Source organism: Vulpes vulpes, chromosome 2 (assembly GCF_048418805.1).
Source record: "Vulpes vulpes isolate BD-2025 chromosome 2, VulVul3, whole genome shotgun sequence".
NCBI lineage: Eukaryota > Metazoa > Chordata > Mammalia > Carnivora > Canidae > Vulpes > Vulpes vulpes.
The window spans coordinates 138,788,196-138,800,578 of NC_132781.1; the positions used below are offsets into that span (position 1 = coordinate 138,788,196).

The window sequence follows — 12,383 nt, forward strand, 5'->3', positions numbered from 1 at the left end:
CAGGCGGCTCCCGCCCCGACGCCGCGCGTAGCTCGCCGGGCCCCGGGAGGAGCGGAGCGGAGCGGCGCGGCGGCCGGCACCGGCGCGGAGCCGCCATGGCCGAGTTCCCGTCGAAAGTGAGCACGAGGACCAGCAGCCCCGCGCAGGGTGCCGGCGCCTCGGTCTCCGCGCTGCGCCCGGACCTGGGCTTCGTGCGCTCCAGCCTCGGGGCGCTCATGCTGCTGCAGCTGGTGAGCGCGCGGGCCGGCGGGGGGCGGGGGCCGGGGGCACCGGGGGGCCGGGGGGACCGGGGGCCGGGGCCGGCGGGGGCACCGGGAGGGCCGGGGGCCGGGGGGGCGGCGGGGGCACCGGGGGGGCCGGGGGCTGGGGCCGGCGGGGGCACCGGGAGGGCCGGGGGCCGGGGGGGCGGCGGGGGCACCGGGGGGGCCGGGGGCTGGGGCCGGCGGGGGCACCGGGAGGGCCGGGGGCTGGGGCCGGCGAGGGCACCGGGAGGGCCGGGGGCTGGGGCCGGCGGGGGGCACCGGGAGGGCCGGGGGCCGGGGGGGCGGCGGGGGCACCGGGGGGGCCGGGGGCTGGGGCCGGCGGGGGCACCGGGAGGGCCGGGGGCTGGGGCCGGCGGGGGCTCCGGGAGGGCCGGGGGCCGGGGCCGGCGGGGGCCGGGGCTGCCTCCTTCGCTCCCGGCACACCCTCACCGTCGGCTCCGCCGCGCCGCCCCCGGGGCGCCTCCGGGACGCTCGCCCTCGACACGCCCCGGGGCCCTCTCACCCGCGAGGTCCGCGCCGCGGCGTTGAGGGTGCCCACGCTCGCTCGCGGGTCCTCGCTGGGCGGTGGCGGGAGGCGGCCGAGGGGCGCCGCGGACGCGCGGTCACTGCGCGCAATGCGCGGTCCCCGGCTGCCGCCCCCCTGCGCCAGGACGGTGCCCGCGGCCCTCCAGGGCGCCCAGCCTGGCCGGGGCAAAGTCCGCCCCGAGCGGCCCCGCGTGCCCAGGCCCCGGGACAGTCCTGCCCAACCGCAGGGCGCCTCGGTTGCGGCGCGCACACGTCGGCCCGCCCCGGGGGCTCCTGCGCGGGGACCGGGCTTTCCTGGCTTCCACCGGCTGCTCCGCCGGGCTCCCGCCGGTTTGGCCGGTCCCGCGGGCCGAGATCCGGCGCCCGGCGCAGGCGGGAGGGGCTTGTGGGCGGCAGAGGCAAGGCCCCGAAGCCTCCGGACCCTGCGCGGACCCCAGCAGGGAACACCCCTGCCCCCGCAAGCGGTTTGGGGCCTGGCGGTGTTCGCTCTCTCCCCGTAGGGCCTCAGGTGCAGTCAGGAGGCCGGGCCGCCCTGCGAGGCTTCCCCGTAGCCGAGGGTCCAGGGACTAAGTGGCAACTGGAGGTGGGCCCGGGTCCGTTTCCTGCTGGGGCATCTCCGCCGCCCCGCGCCCGCCCACCCTGGCTTGCCGCGGGGCCGGAAGGCTGGTGGTCGGAGACCCCCACTCCCGCGAGCGCCGGTCTCCGGGCTCAGTGCCAGCCAGCTCCGCCTCCGGATCTCAGAGATCGCGCCCTGGGGGCCCCTCTCTCACCCCAGCCTCAGGCTCTCTCCCAGGGGTTTGTTTAAGATGTAGATTCTGGATCCCCACCCCTGGAAAAAATGTGGAATTGGAATTTGAATCTCAGGAAGGGGCAGCGCAGGAGTCTACACTTGTAATCAATCTTCTGCCAGAGGTGTTTGGCAGATTCTCCGGGGGGGGGGGGGGGGGTCCGGTGGGGGCCTGATTTAAATCTGCAGGTAGGTTGGGCCTGTGGGAGCGGGGCTGCTGTGCTGGGCCCCAGGACCGGGTAAGGCACCTGCAGAGCGGGAAGGGAGCCTCAGGCCCTGGGCTGAAAGGCCTGGGGAGAGGCGGATGGTTTGGGAGTCCAGGGAGTTTCCTGGAGGAGAGGAAGCTTTTGACTTCACAGAACCCTCTGACAGAAAAAGGGCAAAGGTGTTCAGGGGCGGGGTGGGGGGTTGCTGTGTGAGCCAGGCCTTGGCGATGGGCGAGTGCAAAGGAAGGTGAGGGGATCAGGTTGGCAAAGCTGAAGTTGAAGCCGTTATTTGTGAGGTGGTCAGAAGCCAAGGGCCTGGGGTGCCGCAGGGAGAGAGGGGGGCCTGTTCTCTTGGCATCCTGGGGCTTTTGCAACAGCAGAAAGATCTCTGCCGGGCTCTGTGGAGGACGGTGGGGTGGAGGCCAACACTTAGCTCTGGGTCAACCCGAGCCCCTGCTTCTTTTGCATTTGAACAGTGCGCTCAGGAGTTGAGCGTAAGAGGGCCCTGCTGGGTCCCGCCCAGACTTAGGCAGATCCTTATAGGGGAGACTGCTGTTTCTGATTTGGGGGTCCCTATGGACCCAGCAGCCCAGTCCTGAGCATCTGGATTCCATTGCACAGATATCAACCCTGAGGTCTACATAGGGTGTAGGACTTGCTTCACAAGGCTTGTGGGGGGAAACTTGGCCCTTAGATCTCCAGACTCCCAGGGCCTGGGTGTGAGTGGGGTGGCCTTCCTTTGCCACCCCCCCTCCCCTGCAGTGGTTTTGGGGTTGGGGATGAGGAGATGAGAGTCTCCCATCAGAGTTCTGAAAGCCTGTGCCTTTTAGTGCCTTAACCTTCCTACTTGTGGGAGAAGCTGCTTCTGGAGCTGTTTCTCTGGCAGTGGACAGTTCCAATGGACACTTCCTGGTTCCATAGGGGGCTTTACCCCAACAGGCACCCCCATCTCCTGGGAAGCCATAAAGCACCCACCAGTCAGGTGCGAAGTAGGCTCCTTGCCCTCTTTGGCAAGGGCTTTAGATTCTCTTATTCTCCCCATTTTACAGGTGAGGAAACAGGTCAGTTCTTTGCTGAGAATCACACTGTGTGATAGAGCTGGGATCTAAGCCCTGGGTGGTCTGATTTTTCTGGCCCATGTTCTTTTTTTTTTTTTTTTTTTTAAGATTTTGTTTATTTATTCATGAGAGACACAGAGAGAGACATAGAAGGAAAAGCAGACTCCCCACAGGGAACACGATGTGGGACTTAATCCCTGGACCCAGGATTACACGCCCTGAGCCGCCCTGAGCCGAAGGCAGATGCTCAACTGCTGAGCCACCCAGGCATCCCCTGGCCCATGCTCTTAATTACCACAGTCAACTGTGCTCCCACAGGGCACAGGGTATGATGCTTTTAAGAGAGTGGTGGAGTGGTGGTCCCCACCCCTCTCCCCCCAGGCCCAGTACCTACTCTCCAGGAGCTCTTGGTCTGAGCGAGGTACCCAGAGGATGAGCTTTCTTCTGCACAGGGATCAGGGAAGCCTGCATGGAGGAGACAGTAAATAGGAAAATGAAAACTAATTCTCTTTTGTTGCCCAGAGGATTTGGTGAAGTGTTCCAGATGTGGTGGGAGGAGGGAGGTGGGCTGGGCATAAAGGCCCCATCTTCTTGGGAAGGAGATGTGTTCTTTGGTATTAAATGTGTCCTGAAGAACCAATTTCAGTGTTCAGTGATTTATCACTCCCTGCCACCTCCATCTGGTCCCGGAAAGAACATTACGTGGAAGGTGATATTTAGTTACATACAACAGAAGTTAAATATTTTTAAGATTTCATTATTTGAGAGAGAGAGAGCACAGAGGGGCAGAGGGAAAAGCAGATTCCCCCGTGAACAGGGGACCCAATGTAGGCTCGGTCTCCAGACCCGGAGATCATGACCCGAGCTAAAGGCAAATTTTTAACTGACTGAGCCACCTAGGCGCCCCTGTCATAATATATTTCTAAAAGTTGGTGGTATGTGTGTAGGAGGGGGAAGGATTGACTTAAAGAGATCATTGTACTGGGAATCTATAGCAAGTTTAAGGCTGTTTCCTAGCAGCGTAGGCAAAAAGGGAAACATGATGAATTTATGCAGCTAGTATCTAAAAAGCAAGCTAGCAAATTTGATCTAGAGACAACTCTTTTGGTCCTAAAAAATCTGGAGGCTTTAATGCTGCAAATCTTTGTGTGGTGGTGGTGGGGGGGTGGAAGGAATCTTGTGGAAGGTGTGGTTAACTGGTGCTTATGGCCCTGGGGAAAAAGATTATTTTACCTGGGTTTTCTGGTGAGAAGGGAGGGAGGAACTTGTATGAGGTCCTACCTGGTAGTGAGGCCATCAGAATTTACACTTAGATCCAAAGCCTGGCTCTAGCTGTGCCTCTTTTGTTTTTGTTTTTTGGTGGAAGTTGGGGGTTCCTAGGGTGCTTTCGAGGGGCCGCTGAGGGAGGCTTCTTGACAGAAGTGGGCTCTGAAGGGTTTACTTACAAGGGAAGGGAGTAGTGAGAAGAAGGTTCTAAATACCTGAACCTCAGAACATTTTGTGTAAAAGCTCTGCAGTCAGAAGGCATCCCTGAGGCCTCAGGCATAGCAGCCCATATAATTGGTCCTTCGTGCAACAGGCGTGTCAATGTTTGGCTCTTTCTATCCTTTTTGCCACACCTCCTGGGGTTGGGGGTGGCCACACAATTCCCACTTTGCAGGTGAATGGGCAGATACTGGAAGCTTCACCTGCTACTGGATCACAGTGATCCATGAGGTGATGCAGAGAGTATTGGTGGGAGCACTGGCCTGAAAGCAGAGAGCCTTGGGTTCCAATCCTGGCTGCCCCTTCCTGGCTGTGACTTTGGGTACCTTCCCTAGTATTTAGAGTCTCATTCCCTTGTCGGTTAAATAGTGATAAAGGGATAGTGAGGAATGGAAGGTGGTGCTGTAAGGGGCTTAGTGCAGCATGTGTTGGAATGCAGGGCAGTTAGGATTCACAGAGCCATAGTATCCTAGGGTTTCTTATGCTTGCTCCCAGAGATCCCTTGAGCTTGCATGCTTCTCTAGACAAGGAACTCAGTCTCTCTCAAGGCTGCTGCACCATCCCTGTGAATTTAGGAGGATTAGAAAGCTCTTCCTTGTGGTGATCCTGGCTTTGTCCCCAGCAAACACTTAGGTCCTTCGTGGGGGTCAGGACAAGGCCTGCAAATCACCTCTGACCTCCAGAAAGGGGCTGCCCAGATGAGGTTGTTGGAGTCCCAGAGGTGTGAGCAGAGGTCAGCTCCATTGGAAGCGTGGTGCTGGGGCCTCCCACGGCTTTCCTCAGCACTGAGATGTGTGGGTTCAGTCTCGGGTGCAGCATTCCAGGCCCTGCAGGCTCACCCTCCACCTCCCTGGGTCGGGGGGCGGGGTACCAATGCTTTGTATTGTTAGCTCCACCTACACACCCTGCTGGTTGTGGCCAGGAGAGAGTTGAGTGTTTGGAATAAACATGTGAACACATTCTCCTTAAAAAAATGAAAACCTTTTACAGATAAGGCCAAAGTTATTCTTGGATCACTTGCTCCTCTCTCCAAGGGGACCACTGTTGGGAGTTGCCAGTTCTTTTTCCTGTGCATTGTTAAAAAAAAAAAAAAAAAAAGTGGATGGTTTTATTCTCCTTTGTTCAGCACATTGCTTTTTCTTAACACCTAAGGCACCTGAGACCTCTTCTGTTATACAGAGGTGTGTCCCTCCCTGTTAACTGTTTCAGGGCATGCCCTCCTATCACTGTCGTCTCCCCAGGTCCGGTAGCCCTTTCTCTATGGATGTGCACATTTTAAAAAAATTTGTATGCTTTGAGAAAAATAAACAGACACCCAGCAAAACATTCAAACGATATATGGGGTAATCAATGCAAGTATGGTCTCTCCTCTCCCTGACTGTCCCCGAGGCAGGCACCTGTAGGAAGGCAGCATTCCAGGCTGAGTCTAAGCATTTTTCTGCACGTAACCCCTATCCTCCCTTAGAAACCACAGATGGAACAGCCTGTGCCTGGCACCCCTCCCCTCCCCCTGCCAAGCTTTCCCCCCTTAACAGCACACCTGGGGATGTTCTACATCAGCACACACTGTGCTGCGTGTTTCTTTCTTTTTCTAATCTTTTATGTTCTTAATTTCTTTAATAGGTAATATATTTACTACGGTTTAGAATAAAACAAGCTGGGAGGAAGCAGGGTGAAAAATCTCTGTCCTTCCTGTTAGAGTTGCTCCACCCCAGCCCACTCTGGTTTCCCACGTACCATTCCCATTCCATACTGGCTTCTCTCCACTTCATCCAAGGGATGCGGTCCCTCCATCCAGATCCTTCTGCACCTTCTCCTTTTTCACTTAGAAATGTGTCTTGGTAGGCTTTCTGTCTCCGTACTTGGGCATAGAGCATGATTGCTTCTGTCTTCGGGCTTCGCAGGGGTCCATCGTGGGGCCACCCTTTGACTCGTGGCCTGTCCCTCTGTGGACAGACACTGGGGTTCCCACTCCTGCTGTTGTGTGCCCTGTTGCCGTGAACGATCCCACCCAAGCCACTGAGGGCATCTGTACGGTACATTTCCAGAGGTGGGACTGCTGGCTCAGGGTATGTGTGTGATTTTGATAGAGGTCGCCAGATGCCCTCTATACGGGTCACTGGCATGGTGAACTAAGCACCTGCTCCCTACCCCTCTGATAGCGCGGGGTGGTAGCATTTCTTTTCTGAGTGAGGTTGGCCTTTGAAAAACATGTTTAAAAGCTGTTTGTATCTCATTGTCTGTATTCTTTCTCCATTCTATGGAGTCGTAAGTCTGTCTTATCAATTGCTGGGACCTCCAGATGATTTGCAAGTATTTTTTTCCTCATGTTGTTTTTGACTTTGTTCACGGTAGTTTTTTATGCCATGCAGACTTCTTGTTTTGTTTTCTTTTTTTAGTTTTCCATCAGCATTTTATTTGTTTATTTATTAAAGATTTTATTTGAAAGAGAGTGAGAGAGCACCAGCAGAGGGAGGGGCAGAGGGAGAGGGAAAAGCAGGCTCCCTGCTTAGCAGGGATGTGGGCTGGATCCCAGAACCTTGGGATCCTGATCTGAGCCAAAGGCAGATACTGAAGCCTACTGAGCCACTCAGGTGTCCTAGTTTTTAATTGAAGTATAGTTGACACACGCTGTTTTGTTTTGTTTTAAGGATTTTCTTTTTTTTAAAGATTTTATTTATTTATTCATGAGAGACACAGAGAGAGGCAGAGACACAGGCAGAGAGAGAAGCAGGCTTCTCAGGGGGAGCTCGATGTGGGATTTGACCCCAGAACCCTGGGATCATGCCCTGAGCTGAAGGCAGCCGCTCAACCACTGAGCCACCCAGGTGTCCCTGACACATACTGTTACAGTAAATTATGATATATTTGTACCATTGTACAATGGTACAATGTACATTGGAGGTCCTCGCTATGGGGCTCTGAGGGCTGCTGTACTGCTCAGCTGCTCGGGTAGGGGTGCAGAAATCTCTTCCCTCTCTAGGAGTTAAAAATCTCAGATCCTAGACTCAAGACTGAGGAATAACAAGTAATGTTGACAGGTCACATTTGGAAAGCATAGCAGGTGAATCATATCCGCATATCATGCAGTTTATAAAAAAGATTGTCTTACCCTCAGAAGACAGGAAGGCAGCTCCCTATGTAATGAGGGACAGTCTCCAGGCTGTATGGTTAAGTGAAAAAAGCAAGGTACAAAACTGTGTGTAGAATACAATCCTTTGTATGGGAGAAGTACAGAGAGACCATGTACAGACAGAGCTATCTAAAGAGTGTGTGTGTGCGTGCATGCACACACAGTCTCTGGAGAGAGGCTAAGAAACCACTCTTGGCTGCGCCGGGGGAAGAAATTGAGTATCAGGGGAGGAGGGAGACATGATGAAAGCACCATTTTGTTACCTACCATGTCATACAAATAACATATTTCAAAAATAAATGAAATGACTTATTTAAAAATCTTTCAAGTGGGATCCCTGGGTGGCGCAGTGGTTTGGCGCCTGCCTTTGGCCCAGGGCGCGATCCTGGAGACCCGGGATCGAATCCCACGTCGGGCTCCCGGTGCATGGAGCCTGCTTCTCCCTCTGCCTGTCTCTGCCTCTCTCTCTCTCTCACTGTGTGCCTATCATAAATAAATAAAATAAAATAAAAAGTATAAAAAAAATCTTTCAAGTACTTGAAAATACAGAGTAAAAATATAGTACAGGTAGTTTGTGGATATGGCAAAAAGCATGAAGGTGGTACTCAAAGGCCCCTCTGGCCCCGATTGGGGAGGACACTTGTCCGTGAAACACAGCAGCAAGCGGTAACCGTGAAGTCAGTGCTACTGGCCGGGTGACCTTGGGTGGATTTCTTAATCAGGTGTAAATGGAAAGAGGCTACAGAGCTGTCCACGTATGGTGGATGGTTGCTGTTCCTGTATGTGCGGCAGGGTCAGGTGTTGGTCCTTGCATGGCAGCTGGTGAGTTGTCGGTGATGGAATTCAGTGAGGATTGGGCCCTGATTTCCTGCTCATAGACAGCCTAGGGGAGCCCCAGGGGTGCTGCCCCGGTTCCCACGGCCAATGGGATCCTGCCTGGTGGGCAGGGAGGGGTGAGCTCTTTTCCTTAACAGCCCAGTGAGCTTGGCCCTGGATATTAACAGGCCCTTCACTGTTAGTCTGGTTGGCCTGTCATGTTTGCCCAAGGGGGAGAGGCCAGGGTGTGGTACCCCAAGGTCTCACAGGGAGCTTAGGGCAGAAAGGTAAGTGCTAAAGGTTAGGCAGGGCTCAGCATATGAGCTGCTAGGCAGCCGACCTGGGCCTGTACTAGGGCTATTCCAGCTCTAATTTGGGGGTGGGGAGTCTGACATTGGATGATTTGCCACCCCGTATGAGGTTGGCCAAATGGGGTCACCTGTCCTTCCTTAAAGTTAAGATGGGGCAGGGCTTGCTCATGGTCACCCACAACAGTAGTGCCAGAATCAGATCTCAAGCCAGCATCTAGGGAAGCATGCTTCCTTGAGCAAAGAAGACGTTCACGTGAGGCTCTCCCCACCACCCCTATTCTCTAGCAGGCCTCACCGGTTTGATGACGGTCCATGTGCTCCCAACAGCCAGCTCTCTCCGGAAGACCAGTGGCTGGACTGGGACCTGCTTGTGGTGCCAGCCCCTCTGCCCAGGTCCTAGGGGGAGTGTCCCCACCTGTAATGTGGAGACCCCTCTTCCTCTGGGCGGCTCCATCGGCTGGGACACAGCGCAGGGAATGGGAACTAGCCGGGGATATGCAGAAGGCAGTCTGAGCTTCACGTTGGGAAGATTTTTCTAAGACTCTAAGGGAGACCACAAAGTAACCAGGTAGCAGTAGGCTCCTGGACATGCAGGGCACACACAGGCGCTGGAGGTTCTCGCTATGGGGCTCTGGGGACTGCTCGGCTGCTCAGCTGCTCGGGTAGGGGTGCAGAAATCTCTTCCCTCTCTAGGAGTTAAAAATCTCAGATCCTAGACTCAAGACTGAGGAATAACAAGTAATGTTGACAGGTCACATTTGGAAAGCATAGCAGGTGAACCAGGCCCTGAGCTGGCATTTCCGTCCTCACCTTCCTCCCTGCAGCAGCCCAGGCTGGGAGCTGCGTGTGCGTGTGCATGTGCGTGTGAGTGTGTGACTGTGAGGACTTGGCTGCAGGCTTCCTGCTTCACTCCGAGGGTCTATAACGGTGCCTGGCACCCTGCAGGCCCTCAGGAGACTTTGTTCAATAACCAAATGACTCTCCCAGCCTCCTTCTCTGTGAAAGGGAGGCTGAGAGGAGTTAAACCTGTGCCAGACCTGGAGCCGGGAGGCAGCCCCCAGGACTCCCCAAGTGTCCTGACTCCACAGCGCGGGAATTCCAGGGAGCCTCCCCGCCCCCCGCCCCCCTGCAGCCTGCCGCCTCTGCACAGGGAGGGGGTGGTTGGTGTGTGGATTTGTTGTGACCAGTCCAGGCGCCTGGAGCCTCTGTCCCCTGCGCCTTTGTCTCCTGTGACACAATGGGTGTCTTTTTGTCCCCATAAAGTCCCTTTCACTGTAGGGAGAAGGCCTGAGGCGGGGGTGGAGGCTGGGCCTGGCCAGGCCAAGTTCAGAGTGTCCTCAGCTGCCCAGATGTGTCCCTGTGAGGGGGAACCCCAGAGGGTTTGTGTTGCCCTGGGCCTCCAGTTTCCTGGATGGTGCAGTGGGGAGAAGGGAGTTTTGGGGCTCTTGGGTGGATCCCATCCTCACATTGTCTCCAAAACCCTTGGGTTCATTGCCCAACATTTAAAAAGCTGAAGATTTCACATACAAATTCGGATTTCTAGGGTCTCTTGAAAAATTAGAAGTCCTGGCTGCCCCAGGCTGCATTACCCTGATGCCAGCAGACTACTCTCAGCTCTGCAGTCCCTGTCTGGGCCACGTTGACCACTTCTTTCTTTCTTTCTTTTCTTTTTTCTTTCTTCCTTTCTCTTTCTTTCCTTCTTTCTTTCTTTCTTTCTTTCAAGATTTTATTTATTTATTCATGAGAGACACAGAGAGAGGCAGAGACACAGGCAGAGGGAGAAGCAGGCTCCATGCAGGGAGCCCGACGTGGGACTTGATCCCAGGACCCCAGGATTGCACCCTGGGTCTAAGGCAGGCGCTAAAACTGCTGAGCCACCCAGGCATCCCTCACTTTTTCTTTCTCTCTTCCTTTCTTTTATTCTTTCTCTCTCTCTTTTTTAAAAAAGATTTTATTTATTCATGAGAGACACAGAAAAAGAGGCAGAGACACAGGCAGAGGGAGAAGCAGGCTGCCCCCAGGGAGCCCAGTGCAGAACTTGATCCCAGTACCCCAGGATCACGACCTGAGCTTAAAGGCAGATGCTCAACCATTGAGACCCCCAAGTCAATTCCTTCCTTTCTTTTCTTTTTTTCCTTCTTTCCCTTCCTTCCTTCCTTCCTTCCTTCCTTCCTTCCTTCCTTCCTTCCTTCCTTCCTTCCTTCCAGATTTTATTTACTTGAAGGAGAGAGAGAGAGAGAACACAAGCAGGGGGAAGGAGCAGAGGGAGAGGGAGAAGCCGGTTCCGCACTGAGCAGGGAGCCCGATGCAGGGCTCAGTCCCAGGATCCCTGGATCATGACCTGAGCCAAAGGCAGACACTTAGCCCACTGAGCCACCCCGGCGCACCCTTGTGACCCGCCTTGGGTGAGTTTGAGTCCTGTGTCAGCCTCGAGGCTCTTTGAGGCCCCTCTGGGAGATACATCCTCCATCCCCCACCGCTGCCCAGCGGAGCCCAAGAGCCTTCCTAGCCACTCCTGACCACTACAGCTGCTCAGTTTTTCCTTCACGTCATTTTACCTGCAGTGACACAGCTGTGAGGTGACCAGTATGGGTGTGCCCGCCCAACTGTCTCACATGTCAGATAAAGAAACAGACCAGAAAGGTTGGCTGACTCTCCCAAGGTCACACAGCAAATCCACAAGGGTGTCACCCAGCCCAGGAAATGGAGAAGATCCGGAGAGTCAGCGTGACCATCTTTGGGCAGGAGAAGACTTAGCTTGGTGCTGGGGCTGGTGGGATCCCTGCTGCACCAGGGGGAGAGGGCTTGGGTCCCCCCGGGGGAGGTGTGCATTGAGGAATGTCAGGCCCAAGGAGAACACTAAGTGGAACCTCCCTGCTCCCATTGTACCGAGGGAAACCTGAGGCCTGAGGATGAAGTGTTCTGGCCAAGGCCCCTTGGCCTCTGAGGAACAGAGGACAGGCACTTCCAGTGCTCTAGCGCTGGGCTGCCCTGCTGGGGCCTCCCCCTCAGATAAGCCCCGCTGCCTTGTGGCTGCCTTATCTCAAAGATGGGTGGGGCCCACTGTGGTGTGGGCCAGATGTGCCAGGCAGGTGTGCCTGGTGCTAAGGTTTAGATACATTCTTTATCTCAGCGAGGCCTGGCACCCCTACCTCCATAAGCTGGGCAGAGGTTTGGTTTGGAAAACCCACATTCCAGCCTCTTGGGTTGATAATTAATTACAGTAGAATGTGTATTGAGTGGTAGGCCCATGTTGGGCATTGAGCAAATTCCCTCAAATTTCTTTCTTTTTTTTTAAGTTTTTATTTATTTATTCATGAGAGACACCGGGAGAGAGGCAGAGACACAGGCAGAGGGAGAAGCAGGCTCCATGCGGATCCAGATGCGGGACTTGAACTTGATCCCGGGACCCTGGGATCATGACCTGAGCCGAAGGCAGCCACCCAGGAATCTTCTTTCTTTTTTCTTTTCTTCCTTCCCTTCCCTTCCCTTCCCTTCCCTTCCCTTCCCTTCCCTTCCCTTCCCTTCCCTTCCCTTCCCCTTCCCCTTCCCCTTCCCTTCCCTTCCCCTTCCCCTCCCCTTCCCTTCCCCTTCCCTTCCCCTTCCCCTTCCCCTTCCCTTCCCCTTCCCTTCCCCTTCCCTTTCCCTTCCCTTTCCCTTCCCTTCCTTTCCTTTTCTTTTTTTTCTTTTCCCTTTCCTTCCTTCCTTCCTTCCTTCCTTCCTTCCTTCCTTCCTCTCTCTCTTTCTTCTTTCTTTCTTTTCTTTCTTTCTTTCTTTCTTTCTTTCTTTCTTTCTTTCT

At 55.2% G+C, this 12,383-nt stretch overlaps 1 protein-coding gene across 1 annotated transcript in view; it reads left to right on the plus strand.

Annotated features, from left to right (window-relative positions):
* PLLP (plasmolipin) overlaps nt 1-12,383 on the plus strand; it is a 22,099-nt gene continuing 9,716 nt past the window's right edge. The window contains exon 1 of the mRNA XM_072750163.1: nt 1-230. Within this exon, the coding sequence (XP_072606264.1) occupies nt 96-230 (135 nt within the window). The 5' untranslated portion in view covers nt 1-95. The remainder of the gene's footprint in view (nt 231-12,383) is intronic.